We start from the raw sequence: 15,009 nt of genomic DNA, 5'->3' as shown, positions 1-15,009 counted from the left end.
CAATGGAGATGGAATTTCAGGAGCTATTAAATAGAAATAGTTTATGAAGGAAGAAGTAGGTGGGAAATTGTGTTTAGTCACTCTGTATGGGAGACTTAAGTGATTGGGTTAATCTCCACTGGAAGCCTCTGAACTGAGCACCACCTTGAGCCTTGGGCCTGCCCTAATAACTTATATCTTTGTTTTACACTCAACCCAGGAGTCAAACAGGTGAGGCAACGCTGGCAGACAGCCCACTGTGCCTTGCAAACTTTCCTCCTATGTATGTTCTGTAGTCATCATACCAGGAGCCTGCTATTGGATCTGAGTGTGTGGCTGAGCTCAGGGGGAGGCGTCGTGGGGAGGGGTGTATTCCAAACCTTCTAAATCAGAAGAGAAAACAGCTGTCACCAGCAGAAAAGAAAATGATTGGAATGAAGCCAACCAACAGTCAGTTATGAATTCCTTCTCCCTCAGGCTTTATTCCCCTCCCCCACAAAAGGAAAACAAAATAAAACAAGACACGTGCACACCACCACATAACGAGCGTGGGAAGCCGAGCCACAGCAGGCTTCTGAGGTGACCCTGGGTTCATTCCTGCCATTCTCCCTGGTATTGAGCTCTTGTAGTCAGGGCTCTTCTACCTGTAGGGAAAGAGGGCATTGGGTTAGGTTTGGCAAACTGTTGATTGTGTGGGCTTCTGGATTCACTGGACCTAAGATGAGGTATAGAGGGAATCCCAAAGCCTGGGTCTGTCTTCCAGTTTGCAGAAGGTTGCCAACCTTTTAGATGCAGTGATGTGATTGAACTCTAAAGACAGAGTTCAGAGGAGAAAGAGTGCTGTTACAAGTTAGTTTCTGAAGGCTCCAAGAAGGCAAAAGATGAGCCCTGAGCTTTTCTGAAGGATCAGTAGGGTTTAGGTAGAGGCGGGGGCCGTTCCAGTTGACTGGCCCAGATGGCATGCTGATGGGAAAGAGTCTGGAGTATACCCTACCAGTGCCACCTCCAACCTGCAAGACTCTGCTCAGATATTGCCTGCTCTAGGAAGTGTTCATCTAGGTTGTTCCTTTCTTTGCTTCCTTATCACTCTTCTCTGGTGTCACAGGTACCAGACCAGCAGGTATCAAAACATATCGAACTCCTCGTGGATTGGGACTGGAAAGCCAGTGTTTCTAACCTTGAGAGACAGGCTTATCACATGGTGGATGAATAAACATAAGAGTACATGAAGGGGACTTCCCTGGCGGTCCAGTGGTTAAGACTCCGTGCTTCCATTGCAGGGAGCATGGGATCCATCCCTGGTTGGGGAACTAAGATCCCGCATGTCGCGTAGCGCGGCCAAAAAAAAAAGAATACGTGAAGAAGGAGACCTGCCTGGCTAAAGCAGACAGACCTAGTGTAGGGACTGGGGGACTGGTCTTGCTCAGTGTGTGCTGAAGCTGAGGAGAGGAGGCAGAACTGTAGGCCGGCCGCTGGGAAGGGGCAAAGAAGTCATAGGGCCTGAAGCATCTCCCGGACAATCAAGACAGTGCTGAGGGAAAGGGGCTTGTAGTTATGTCATTGAGATGCAGGGAGCAGTGACACAAGAATATCAAATTTGCAAGGAGCCCCACACTGAGAAAAAAAATCAGATATGAAAACCCCCAGTTTGACAAAGTAAAAGTCAAGCAGGGTGGTCGTTGATACTGCCACACGTCTCCATTTTATAAAATGTTAGTTTTTATCAGAGCATTTAAAATATGATTTGCACCTGATGGTGATTTGCACATCATTTCTCATCAGTACACTTGTGTAAAGGAAAGCCCATACCTTCTGAATTCCGTTCTCTCTAATAGTGATGTAAAGTTTGCCCTATTTTGAATAAGCACTGTCTGACAGTTGCAGTGATCTGTGGATAAAACCTGCTGAGGGTAGAGGGAAGCCATGGATTTAATGTTTATTGTGGACTCTCCACCAAGCAAGGTTAACTTTTGTGGTTAACTGAGAACTGTGATATCACAAGATGAGTACCTGGTAGCCTGATGGGGTTTGGGGTATGTGGGCAGGAAGACCAGATGGAAGATGTACCCCAACTCTTCTGGTTGGTTGTACAGGTCAACAAGAACAAAAAATGGCGGGAACTTGCGACCAACCTCAATGTCGGCACCTCAAGCAGTGCTGCCAGCTCCTTGAAAAAGCAGTACATCCAGTGTCTCTATGCCTTTGAGTGCAAGATCGAACGGGGAGAAGACCCTCCCCCAGACATCTTTGCAGCTGCTGATTCCAAGAAGTCCCAGCCCAAGATCCAGCCTCCCTCTCCTGGTAAGGATTGGGTGAGCAGCCTCACCAAGGCTCACCCTTCAAGGGTAGCATTCAGTGGACTTGAGGACGTGGGGAGTGGGAAGGGTAAGCTGGGACAAAGTGAGAGAGTGGCATGGACATATATACAGTACCAAATGTAAAATAGCTAGTGGGAAGCAGCCGCATAGCACAGGGAGATCAGCTCGGTGCTTTGTGACCACCTAGAGGGGTGGGAGAGGGAGGGTGGGAGGGAGACGCAAGAGGGAGGGGATATGGGGATATATGTATATGTATAGCTGATTCACTTTGTTATACAGCAGCAACTAACACAACATTGTAAAGCAATTATACTCCAATAAAGATGTTTAAAAAAAATGAAAAAAATAAAAGGGTAGCATTCAAGGGTCCAGGTTCCTTATTCACCAGTGCCTGCCACCAGGGATGTGTGCTTTGCCCTGTCCTACCACAGAGCTTAACAGGTTGACAGACTAAAGAGCGGGCAGTGGCGACTCCCTTGGGAGATAGTTTGCAGCAGCCCTTAAGTTTTAATTTTCGTTGTGCACCTGGCATCTTGCCAAATGTTTGTAAACTAGTGAGTGGGAGGGACACCAAAGGAGTCGGGAAATCTGACAAATAGCAGTGAGGCAGGGCCATCTGGGAGCTTTGGCTCACTGATGTCAGCGCCTTAGAATGCAGCTCAGACTAGAGCCCTGAATTCCCCAGGGAGCTGAGATGGTAATGAATGGGAAGGAGGGGGTGGGGAGGGAACATGAATGGAGCTCTCTGCTGGGAGTGCCTCTGCCCACCTTCCTTTCTGAGAGGAGGATGGGGCCTGGACAAGCATGGGGAGGGAAGAAGGCCAGGGCTCCTAGAAGGTGGGTGTAAACACATGCGCCCTGGTGTTGACCTCTGAGGGTATAGTGAGTGCCTGAGATGACTCATCGGCTGGGGAGGCCTAAGCAGTGGGATATCTGCTGCTGGGAACGGTGGCTAACGGCAGCGTTAATTATGGGTAGTTCTGTGCTCACCAGCTTAAGGGAACATTTGAAACTGCACAGTGACACTGGGTTAGATGCTTGAGAATAGGAGTTCCTGGGCTCCTACAGTGTTCTGCAGGTTTGGGGCAAGATGGAACCTCCCCACCCAGCATTCCAGGGCCTCTTACTGGGAGCTTGTGTACCAGCATTACAAGGTGTAATAGGTTAGGTAAGGTCCTTGGGGGAAGTAAAGAAAAGTAGTCAGGGAAGCTGACAGACTCAAGGAATCACCAGCATGTTGATGGCATCGCCACACCACTCCTGGTCTCCAAATGTGAACAGCCGCAAAAAGCGATAGCGCTCTCAGATTTCCTTCTTTATTACTGGCCTTGCAGATCCTCTCTTGAGAAGGGTTATTTAGGTCTTAAAGAACCCTAGTTCTAGCCTTATAACGATCTGCTTCAAAGAGATCCTAGGGCATTTGTGTGTTGCTGTGAGAGTTAAACACTTTCCTGCTCACCCTGCATCTCTGTCCACAGCGGGATCAGGGTCAATGCAGGGGCCACAGACACCTCAGTCAACCAGCAGTTCCATGGCAGAAGGGGGAGACCTGAAGCCACCAACTCCAGCATCCACACCACACAGCCAGATCCCCCCCTTGCCAGGCATGAGGTAAGGCCTGGAGCAGCGACAGGTGGTTTGGGGGGCCCTGGACAGAAGTGCATGAGCTCCTGTGCAGCCCAGGGCGGTCCCCGCTCTGCCTGTCCAACCAGTGACTCCCATGTGCCTTGCATTATCGGAGGAATTCCTTTATTTGGGGTCTAATTGGCTTTCCTCACTCTGGAGCAGGAGCAATTCGGTCGGGATCCAGGATGCCTTTCCTGATGGAAGTGACCCCACATTCCAAAAGCGGAATTCCATGACTCCAAACCCTGGGTACCAGCCCAGTATGAATACCTCTGACATGATGGGGCGCATGTCCTACGAGCCAAATAAGGATCCTTATGGCAGCATGAGGAAAGGTGACCAACTGCTGTTGGCCTTACGTCCTTGAGGACAGGGGAATTGTGGGTGGGGGGGGTAATCTTGAGAGTGATTTAAGGTTTCTTGTCAAGCCACCCTCTCTTCTTGTCTCCCTCTCCCTGGCCTCACCTTGTCATCCCTTTATAAGTATGTCTTCTTTGCTGGTTGGGGCCTTTTTAGATCTCTGTTAAAGACCTGTTAGTTGGAACAAACCTGAGCTCTGAAGAGGGCCTGGGTCTTTGGGGCAGGCAAGGTATAGGCTGCTAGACCTACTGACCAACCAGTTTGCTCACCGTCTTCCCTTTTGCTCTTAGCTCCAGGGAGTGATCCCTTCATGTCCTCAGGTCAGGGCCCTAACGGCGGGATGGGGGACCCCTACAGTCGAGCTGCCGGCCCTGGGCTGGGAAATGTGGCAATGGGACCGCGACAGCACTATCCCTATGGAGGTCCTTATGACAGAGTGAGGTAAGCACGCCCCACCTCCCACCCCCATCCCGCACCAGCACCCCACAGCTATCATGGACTCAACCTGCTTCTCCAATTTTGTTTAGGACGGAGCCCGGAATAGGACCCGAGGGAAACATGGGCACTGCAGCCCCACAGCCGAATCTCATGCCTTCCAACCCAGACTCGGGGATGTATTCTCCTAGCCGTTACCCCGCGCAGCCGCAGCCGCAGCCGCAGCCTCAGCAGCAACGGTAAGTAAAGCCTGGTCTCAGTGCCACTGGGGCTCAGGCTTCCCCACTTCCCACCCTGATCCTCTGTTTCTCTCCTTCCTCCAGACATGATTCCTATGGCAATCAGTTCTCCGCTCAAGGCACCCCTTCCAGCAGCCCCTTCCCCAGCCAGCAGACCACAGTGTATCAGCAGCAGCAGCAGGTGAGGAGGGTAGCGGGTGAGCTGACACACAGGTTCCCCCGAGAGCCAGTTAGAAGGCTAAGTTGTGCAGTCTGTGAAGCCCACTTTAGATTCTTTGGTGTTCTTCTCCCACCCCGACGGCCGGTTCTGTCTGAAGAGCCAGGCCCTCAGTCTCTTCCCTGTTTGGAGTCTAGTCCCGTCTCTAGTTCTCCAAAAGGGTTAGAAACAGGCCTTATTTTGATTTTTGAACTTTTCCACATTTTTCTACTTAGAGCAAGGGAGAGCCAGAGGGAATAGAGAATGATTCTTGCTTTCAGAAACAACTTCAAAAGATAACTCATAAAGGTGATTCCTTTGTTCCCTTGGAGTCTGTGTCCTCTCTTCTAGAGGGGCAGAAGTAAGCCCAGCAGGTGTCTGGTGTAGCATCTGGGCAGCGGTGGGTCTTGTGTCCCTGAGTGCAGAGTATTAACCTTTCCTCTGCTTGTCCCCGTCTTAGAATTACAAGCGGCCGATGGATGGCACATACGGCCCTCCTGCCAAGCGGCACGAAGGGGAGATGTACAGTGTGCCATACAGCACGGGGCAGGGGCAGCCCCAGCAGCAGCAGTTGCCCCCGGCCCAGCCCCAGCCTGCCAGCCAGCAACAAGCTGCTCAGCCTTCCCCTCAGCAAGATGTGTACAACCAGTATGGCAATGCCTATCCTGCCACTGCCGCCGCTGCTACTGAGCGCCGACCAGCAGGCGGCCCCCAGAACCAGTTTCCATTCCAGTTTGGCCGAGACCGTGTCTCAGCACCCCCTGGCTCCAGTGCCCAACAGAATATGCCACCGCAGATGATGGGCGGCCCCATACAGGCATCGGCTGAGGTTGCTCAGCAAGGCACCATGTGGCAGGGGCGTAATGACATGACCTACAATTACGCCAACAGGCAGAGCACGGGCTCTGCCCCGCAAGGCGCTGCCTATCATGGCGTGAACCGAACAGAGGAAATGCTGCACACGGATCAGAGAGCCAACCATGAAGGCCCATGGCCTTCCCATGGCACACGCCAGCCCCCATATGGTCCTTCTGCCCCCGTGCCCCCCATGACAAGGCCCCCTCCATCCAACTACCAGCCCCCACCAAGCATGCAGAATCACATTCCTCAGGTATCCAGCCCTGCTCCCCTGCCCCGGCCAATGGAGAACCGCACCTCTCCTAGCAAGTCTCCATTCCTGCACTCTGGGATGAAGATGCAGAAGGCGGGTCCCCCAGTACCTGCCTCACACATAGCACCTGCCCCTGTGCAGCCCCCTATGATTCGGCGGGACATCACCTTCCCACCTGGCTCTGTTGAAGCCACACAGCCTGTGTTGAAGCAGAGGAGGCGGCTCACGATGAAAGACATCGGTAAGGAGACCTCCTTGATTGGGTTGCTTAATCTGCCTCTTTACCTCTTGTTCATTGTTCTGTCTCCATCCTGATGTTCTGGATGAATTAAAATCTGGTCCAGTGTTGACTAAAATAGAGCCAAAGAACTTTGGGTAAGGAAGAAATCAGCTGATGTCAGGCTTTACTAAAGGAATTGCCACACAGTGATGTCCTAAGAGAGCCTAGAAGGCATGAGGGGCAGATGTGTGTCATCTCCCAGATTGGAACTGCCTCTCACCATGTGTTCTCTTCAGAGTAGCCTGACTGATGAGCCAGCTCTGGGGTGGGGGGCGCCTCCTGCCAACCTGGGCTTGGTGGATGGACGACGTGGAGGTTTATTTCAGGAACCCCGGAGGCATGGCGGGTAATGATGTCCCTCAAGTCTGGGCTGCTGGCAGAGAGCACGTGGGCATTAGACACCATTAACATCCTGCTGTATGATGACAACAGCATCATGACTTTCAACCTCAGTCAGGTGAGTACAGGAGCCCGGGGAAGACTGGGAGGGCCTGAGATCTTCTTGAAGTAGATGATGCTAAGTGACCAGGGAATTAAGCCACCCTGGCCAACATGGTCTCCTTTCTCTCACTTGCTGTCTGATACCTTCTCTGCCAGTACTTTGCCACCAGCCATGGGCCTAGAATACTGAGAACAATAATAATTTGTGTAATTTAGTCAATCAGGATTGACTTTAGAGAGAGAAACTTGTTGGTGTTGGTAAGAAATGCAGATTCTGTTGATGTCAGTAAGGACACCATATTTTCTAGACTACCAAGAAGAACCTATGGTCTCTGTCAGCGAGTAGAGCAGTTTCTTTATTTTCCCTTTCTTTCTTCATCCACTCCGAATAGAAGAGGTCTTTCTTGATCCCATTTTTCCTAAGGTGTAGAATGGGAAGTGTAAAGAAGTGCACGCTGCTGGGCGGGGGCTGGGGGGGGGCAGTTAATGCAGAGGTGGTTTTCCAGACCTTTTCTCCATAGACACGCACCTGGAGTTTTCTCAGCTGGGAAGAGTTTCTGCTGCAATATCCTACTCTTTCTTTTGATCATCCTCAGCACCTACCAGCCCATCTGTTAAGGAGTTGACTAGGGGGGCATTGTTATTAATAGTTCCCATTTACTGTGCCCTCACTTTGTGCTAGGTACTTCATATTTTCTTTTGTGTTATCCTCACTGCAGCCTTCTGAGGCAGATGTGGCCTCTTAGAGATGAGTAAATAGGCTCAGAGTCTTATCTTTGCCCAGGTTCACACAGCTGTTAGCAGTCTTTCTGAATCCAAAGCCTGCTTCCCATGAGAAGGAAAAGGAACAAATATTGATTGAGCAATTTCCATAAGCCAGGCACTTGACATATTCCATTTAGACGTTAGAACAACCCTGTAAAGTTTTAGGAATGTGCATCATTTTTAGTGGAAAGATAGGAAAGCTACAGCTCAGAGAGTTTAAATCATACAGATAGTTCCTAGAAAAGCCAAAATTTAAACCTGAATCTTTTTTTAAGTCTAAAGCCCTGTTTTTTCCTTTCTGCTATACTCTTTAGCCAAGAGATTAATCTGACTGGAGATTAATGTTTTCTGCTAGGAGTAGTAAATGGCCTGTACAGGATCTAAGCTGAAATTTGGGTCTGTCTAGCACCAGCTTGGAACAGTGTTTAGAGAATATAAGCCTCATCCCACTCATTATGTTACATGATGCATAGAGATCCAGCCTCCTGGAAAAGTTGGGGAGCTTGGGGAAGAGAGCAGATGAACATCTGTCCACCCTGCATTGTGTTGGAAGGTGTTATCCCATCATGCCTAGGCTTGGGCTCCACTTGGCAGTGGAATGTAGAGAGCGTCCTAAGAGGGACAATGGCAGTGACCAACGGGTAGGAAGCTGGGCCTGGTGAAGAGAAGCAGAAATTGGTTGAGAAAGGTGAGGCTGAGAGGTGGGTGGCACTGGTAGGTGAGGTGCAGAGTTGCTGGTCAGTGATCCATCTGCTGAGGCAGGCTTGTGTGAAGATTATTTGGGCAGAAGGAAGAACTTTGTGCTAAGCAGAGGAGAGTTCAAGTGACTTGCTTTGTGGAGGGCCTTTGGGAAAGGAGAACTCTGACTCTCCCAGTGATACAGACATCTGACCTAGAAGGGAAGAGGGGAGATGAGATAGAAAACCTTGGCAGGCCTCTCAAGTCAAGGATTCTCTTCTTAGCCCACTTTTCTCCCTTAATTTATTTCCTGTTCTTTCTCTTCTAGCTCCCAGGGTTGCTAGAGCTCCTTGTGGAATATTTCCGACGTTGCCTGATTGAGATCTTTGGCATTTTAAAGGAGTATGAGGTGGGTGACCCAGGACAGAGAACACTACTGGACCCTGGGAGATTCAGCAAAGCATCTAGTCCAGCTCCTGTGGAGGGGGAGGAGGAGGAAGACCTTCTAGGTCCTAAACTAGAGGAGGAAGAAGAGGAGGAAGTAATTGAAAATGATGAGGAGATGGCCTTTGCGGGCAAGGACAAAGCCGCCTCAGAGAATAGTGAGGAGAAACTGATTAGTAAGTTTGACAGGCTTCCAGTAAAGATCGTGCAAAAGAATGACCCGTTTGTGGTGGACTGCTCAGATAAGCTTGGGCGCGTGCAGGAGTTTGACAGTGGCTTGCTGCACTGGCGGATTGGTGGGGGGGACACCACTGAGCATATCCAGACCCACTTTGAGAGCAAAACAGAGCTGCTGCCTTCCCGGCCTCATGTACCCTGCCCACCAGTCACTCGGAAGTATGTCACAGCAGTAGCGGGTACACCAGGGACAACAGAGCAGGAGGGCCCCCCGACCGATGGCCCTCCAGAAAAACGGATCACAGCCACTATGGATGACGTGTTGTCCACCCGGTCTAGCACGTTGACCGAGGAGGGAGCTAAGAGTGTAGAGGCCACCAAGGAAAGCAGCAAGTTCCCATTTGGCATCAGCCCAGCACAGAGCCATCGGAACATCAAGATCCTAGAGGATGAACCCCACAGTAAAGATGAGACCCCACTGTGTACCCTTCTGGACTGGCAGGATTCCCTTGCCAAACGCTGCGTCTGTGTCTCCAATACCATCCGAAGTCTGTCATTTGTACCAGGCAACGACTTCGAGATGTCCAAACACCCGGGGCTGCTGCTGATCCTGGGCAAGCTCATCCTTCTGCACCACAAGCACCCAGAACGGAAGCAGGCACCACTGACTTACGAGAAGGAGGAGGAGCAGGACCAAGGGGTGAGCTGCAACAAAGTGGAGTGGTGGTGGGACTGCTTGGAGATGCTTCGGGAAAACACCTTGGTCACGCTCGCCAACATTTCGGGGCAGTTGGACCTCTCCCCATACCCCGAGAGCATTTGCCTGCCTGTCCTGGATGGACTCCTACACTGGGCAGTCTGCCCTTCAGCTGAAGCCCAGGACCCCTTCTCCACCCTGGGCCCCAACGCCGTCCTCTCCCCCCAGAGACTGGTCTTGGAAACCCTCAGCAAACTCAGCATCCAGGACAACAATGTGGACCTGATCCTGGCCACACCCCCCTTCAGCCGCCTGGAGAAGTTGTATAGCACCATGGTGCGCTTCCTCAGTGACCGAAAGAACCCGGTGTGCCGGGAGATGGCTGTAGTACTGCTAGCCAACCTGGCACAGGGTGACAGCCTGGCAGCCCGTGCCATTGCAGTGCAGAAAGGCAGCATCGGCAACCTCCTGGGCTTCCTGGAGGATAGCCTTGCTGCCACACAGTTCCAGCAGAGCCAGGCCAGCCTGCTCCACATGCAGAACCCGCCCTTTGAGCCAACTAGTGTGGACATGATGCGACGGGCTGCCCGTGCGCTGCTGGCCCTGGCCAAGGTGGACGAGAACCACTCGGAGTTCACGCTGTACGAGTCACGGCTGTTGGACATCTCGGTATCACCGTTGATGAACTCATTGGTTTCACAAGTCATTTGCGATGTACTGTTTTTGATTGGCCAGTCATGACAGCCGTGGGACACCTCCCTCCCTGTGTGCGTGTGCGTGTGTGGAGAACTTAGAAACTGACTGTTGCCCTTTATTTATGCAAAACCACCTCAGAATCCAGTTTACCCTGTGCTGTCCAGCTTCTCCCTTGGAAAAAAAGTCTCTCCTATTTCTCTTTCCTCTTCCTTCTCGCCCCTTCTTCCTCCCCATCTTTCTATTCCCCGTCCTCACTTTACTCCCCTCAGGACCCTGCCCTATTTGAAAAGACAAAGCTCTGCCTACATAGAAGACTTTTTTTATTTTAACCAAAGTTACTGTCGTTTACAGTGAGTTTGGGGAAAAAAAAATAAAAATGGCTTTCCCAGTCCTTGCATCAAGGGGATGCCACATTTCATAATGTTTTTAATGGTTAAAAAAAACAAAAAAAAAAAAAACAAAAAAAAAAGGAAAAAAAAAAACAAAAAAAACCCTGAAGGACAAAAATGGTGACTGCTGAACTGTGTATGGTTTATCGTTGTACATTCACAATCTTGCAGGAACCGAGAAGTTCGCAGTTGTGGACAAACCCTGTTCACTGGAGAGGCCTGTGCAGTAGAGTGTAGACCCTTTCATGTACTGTACTGTACACCTGATACTGTAAACATACTGTAATAATAATGTCTCACATGGAAACAAGAGAAAACGCTGGGTCAGCAGCAAGCTGTAGTTTTTAAAAATGTTTTTAGTTAAACGTTGAGGAGAAAAAAAAAAAAAGGCTTTTCCCCCAAAGTATCATGTGTGAACCTACAACACCCTGACCTCTTTCTCTCCTCCTTGATTGTATGAATAACCCTGAGATCACCTCTTAGAACTGGTTTTAACCTTTAGCTGCAGCGGCTGCGCTGCCACGTGTGTATATATATGACGTTGTACATTGCACATACCCTTGGATCCCCACAGTTTGGTCCCCCTCCCAGCTACCCCTTTATAGTATGACGAGTTAACAAGTTGGTGACCTGCACAAAGCGAGACACAGCTATTTAATCTCTTGCCAGACATCGCCCCTCTTGGTGCGATGCTGTACAGGTCTCTGTAAAAAGTCCTTGCTGTCTCAGCAGCCAATCAACTTATAGTTTATTTTTTTCTGGGTTTTTGTTTTGTTTTGTTTTCTTTCTAATCGAGGTGTGAAAAAGTTCTAGGTTCAGTTGAAGTTCCTGATGAAGAAACACAATTGAGATTTTTTCAGTGATAAAATCTGCATATTTGTATTTCAAACAATGTAGCTAAAACTTGATGTAAATTCCTCCTTTTTTCCTTTTTTGGCTTAATGAATATCATTTATTCAGTATGAAATCTTTATACTATATGTTCCACGTGTTAAGAATAAATGTACATTAAATCTTGGTAAGACGTTTGTGAAGCTTTTTATTTTTAAACTGTTTAAAATCTTGACCCTTTTGGGGGTGTTGGGGAGCTAGTCCTGTTCTTGCGAGTCCCCCTTGGTATACTCTTTCCCTAAATGGTGGCATCCTGGACCCTGTCATTTCTGCACCATATTCACTTGACCTTCCACAGTGTAAGTCTGACTTTAAGAAAGCTCTAGAGATGATTTTACCTGCAAGAAGAAGTTCTAGGCATAAAAAGCTTGTTAGCCTCTTGAAGTAAAGTGGGTTTAAGTAGCCAAAGAAATTGATGATACTCTAGGAAAAAACTTTTGGAAATAGTTGGCAAAGGGAGGATCTCTGTTTTTCTTTAAAATATTTAAAAAGACTATTATCTGGAGTCAGCCTCCAACTTAAACCATTTATTTCTCCAGACCAGCTCTCTTCCCTGATTCCAGATTAGAGCATTCAGTTGCCCTTTTTTTTTTTTCTTAATCTTTAAAATATTTATTTATTTTTGGCTGCGTTGGGTCTGTTGCTGCGTGTGGACTAGTTGCCTAGTTGCGGCGGGGCCGGGGCCACTATTCATCTTGGTGCGCGGGCTTCTCATTGCGGTGGCTTCTCTTGTTGCACAGCATGGGCTGTAGGCGCGCAGGCTTCAGTAGTTGTGGCGCATGGGCTCTAGAGTGCAGGCCCAGTAGTTGTGGCGTGTGGGCCGAGTTGCTCCATGGCATGTGGGATCTTCCCGGACCAGGGCTCGAATTCGTGTCCCCTGCGTTGGCAGGCGGATTCCTAACCACTGTGCCACCAGGGTAGCCCTCAGCTGCCTTCTTGACATCCCTGCTTGAAAGTTTTTAATTTGAATATGCCTAAGATGCCCTGTCTTCCCCTAGAAACCTGCTTCTCCCATAGTTTTCTCAGGAAATGGCAACTCCATCGCTTGGACAAAAACATCCTTGACTCCTTTCACTTCCACATCCAGTCTGTTAGCTCTCTTCAAAAAATAATCCTCAGTCCAGCTACTACCACTGTAATTCAAGACACCATCATATCTTTCTTGAACTCAAAATATCCTCCAAACTGGCCTCCCTGCTTCTGCTTTGCCTGGTGTTTGAACCTATTTTCAACATAGCAACCAGAATGCTCCCTTTAAAACCTAAGATCAGAATCGTTCAGTGCTTCAGCCTTACTCTGAGTAAAAGTCCAGATCCTTGTAATGACCTACATTGCCCTCAGTTATCTATCTTACTGTTACCTCTTTGGTCTTCTCTCTTCCCCATTGCTTGTTCCACCATACAGAGCTGTTTCCACCTTGAGACCTTTGCACTTATTGTTCCCTCTGTCCAGAATACTCTTTCACCAGATAACGGCATGGCTCAAGTCCTCATCTCCTTCAGGTCTTTGCTCAAATATCAGCTCAGTGACTCTTTCCCTGGCCACCTTATTTAAAATAGCAATCTGGGACTTCCCTGGCGGTCCAGTGGTTGAGACTCTGCGCTTCCACTGCATGGGGCACGGGTCCGATCCCTGGTTGGGGAAGCTCTGCATGCCGCGTGGTGCGGCCAGAAAAAATAATAAAATAGCAATCTGTTCCCCTGCCTCATTTCCCTTCTCTGCTTGATTTTTCTTTATAGCACTTGTTACCATCTGGCTTACTGTATATTGTACTTACCTACTGTCTTCCACTGTAACTAATGTAAGTTCTCTGAGGGCAGGGGGTTTGTTTGGTTCACTGCTATATCCCTGTCCTACAGAACAGCCTGGCACATAGTAGCCACTTACTAAGTAGCTGTTGAATGAAATGGTAGATGTTGGCCAGATGCAGTTACATTTATAAGGCTAATGTTGCAATATATAGCTTCTCTATTCATCTCCTTCCTTAGGGAAACAATGGAGAAACCAGAAGCAGTAACAGAGAAAATGCTATTATTGTGGACACTTAGAAGCAAAACAAAACAAAAGGTTTCTATTAAGTACCTACTTGTGTACCAGACATAGTACATCAAATAATTCCACAACAGCCCCATGCCTGTGAGGTCAGTATTCTGGCTCCCATTTTACAGCTGAGGAAAGCAGCTTGTTTGAGCTCAAACACAAAGGTCCCCCTGACTCCAAGGCCCGTGTTCTTCCTAATACACCACACTCCACCTCCTTCCTGGGTTGAAGGACAACCAGGAGTAACTGGACACAGCTGTGGAGCACAGCAGGCAAGATTGGTTTTTTGCTGTGTTTAGCATGAGGTAAAATTGTCCCAGGAATTTCAGTCAAGTGTTCATCAAACTAAGTGTGGTTGTTAATATTTGGGTCAGGGACAGGAATGAATAATTCATACTTCTCCATTGAGAGAGGGGGAAATAGAGACAATTGGCTAACCTTTGTCAACTAAGATGCCTTCCTAGGACTCTTCTGGAAAAAACTAAATGGCAAGCTTTTCATATCTATATTTTGGTGAGTAATACTGCTATTGGCTGTTTTTGCTCTGGGCTTCTGAAACTCCAATTTCTAGTCTAGAAACTGCATTTCTGGGCTGTGTGTGGAGCATTGCCTAGGAGTTTGGTTTCCTGGGTTCTTTTCATCTGCTCTCCTGCAATGCAGGAGGAGCCTAGCCTGGTGTCCAGTTTCTGACTGGAGTTACCGCAGGCCGAAAGAGCTGCTGGCCACTGAGCTGTGAGTAATTTGCTTTTGAGAAGTAAATAGAACCTCGCCAGTAGAGAACCCAGGGGTGTGGCCAGTAAGTAGTTCTTTTCCCAGGCTCCTCCCTCCCCAGCCCCGCAAGTGACCGTAACCTTCTTTCAAGGCTGGAGAGCAGCCAAGTCCAGCCTAAACAATACTCTCAACCTCATTGGCTCTTTTGCCTTGCGGCCACTACCACCCCCAAGTGGCTAAGGCCCTTCCCACTGGGCCTCTCGGTGGGGTCAAGGTTTTCTAACTACCGAAAGGCAAACACCGAAGAAAGGGTGAAAAACACCTAGTATCCGTGGCCTTTAAATGATCAGCATTTGGCTCCTGAAATTGGGAAGAAGGGCGGGGTCCTTGTCCCAGGGTGGATGGGCATCCTCAAGTGATATGTATGGCCAGAGCCAAAAAGGATGCTTCTGGTAAATGTCCAAGACCTGATTGGTGCCACCCCTAGTTTCAGGATGGATTAAGTGTCATCTAGCATCCTTGGAAACTGCCAACGA

General features: G+C 49.1%; 1 protein-coding gene across 5 annotated transcripts in view; it reads left to right on the top strand.

Annotated features, from left to right (window-relative positions):
* Positions 1-11,859, top strand: part of ARID1A (AT-rich interaction domain 1A) — a 75,534-nt gene extending 63,675 nt beyond the window's left edge. For 3 of the 5 annotated variants that reach the window (XM_082349106.1, XM_082349102.1, XM_082349103.1), the window contains 9 exons: positions 2,073-2,280; positions 3,776-3,908; positions 4,083-4,258; positions 4,574-4,724; positions 4,811-4,957; positions 5,042-5,138; positions 5,614-6,505; positions 6,871-7,001; positions 8,757-11,859. In XM_082349106.1, coding sequence (XP_082205232.1) covers positions 2,073-2,280; positions 3,776-3,908; positions 4,083-4,258; positions 4,574-4,724; positions 4,811-4,957; positions 5,042-5,138; positions 5,614-6,505; positions 6,871-7,001; positions 8,757-10,487 — 3,666 coding nt within the window. In that variant the 3' untranslated portion in view covers positions 10,488-11,859. The remainder of the gene's footprint in view (positions 1-2,072; positions 2,281-3,775; positions 3,909-4,082; positions 4,259-4,573; positions 4,725-4,810; positions 4,958-5,041; positions 5,139-5,613; positions 6,506-6,870; positions 7,002-8,756) is intronic. The other 2 variants (XM_082349104.1, XM_082349105.1) reach the window with 1 other exon arrangement.
* Positions 11,860-15,009: the final 3,150 nt, after the last annotated feature.

The sequence above is a fragment of the Balaenoptera borealis genome (assembly GCF_965194805.1).
Source record: "Balaenoptera borealis genome assembly, chromosome: 1".
Lineage (NCBI taxonomy): Eukaryota > Metazoa > Chordata > Mammalia > Artiodactyla > Balaenopteridae > Balaenoptera > Balaenoptera borealis.
The sequence above is the reverse complement of the archived record's forward strand: the minus strand, read 5'-3'. Positions and strand labels throughout refer to the sequence as shown.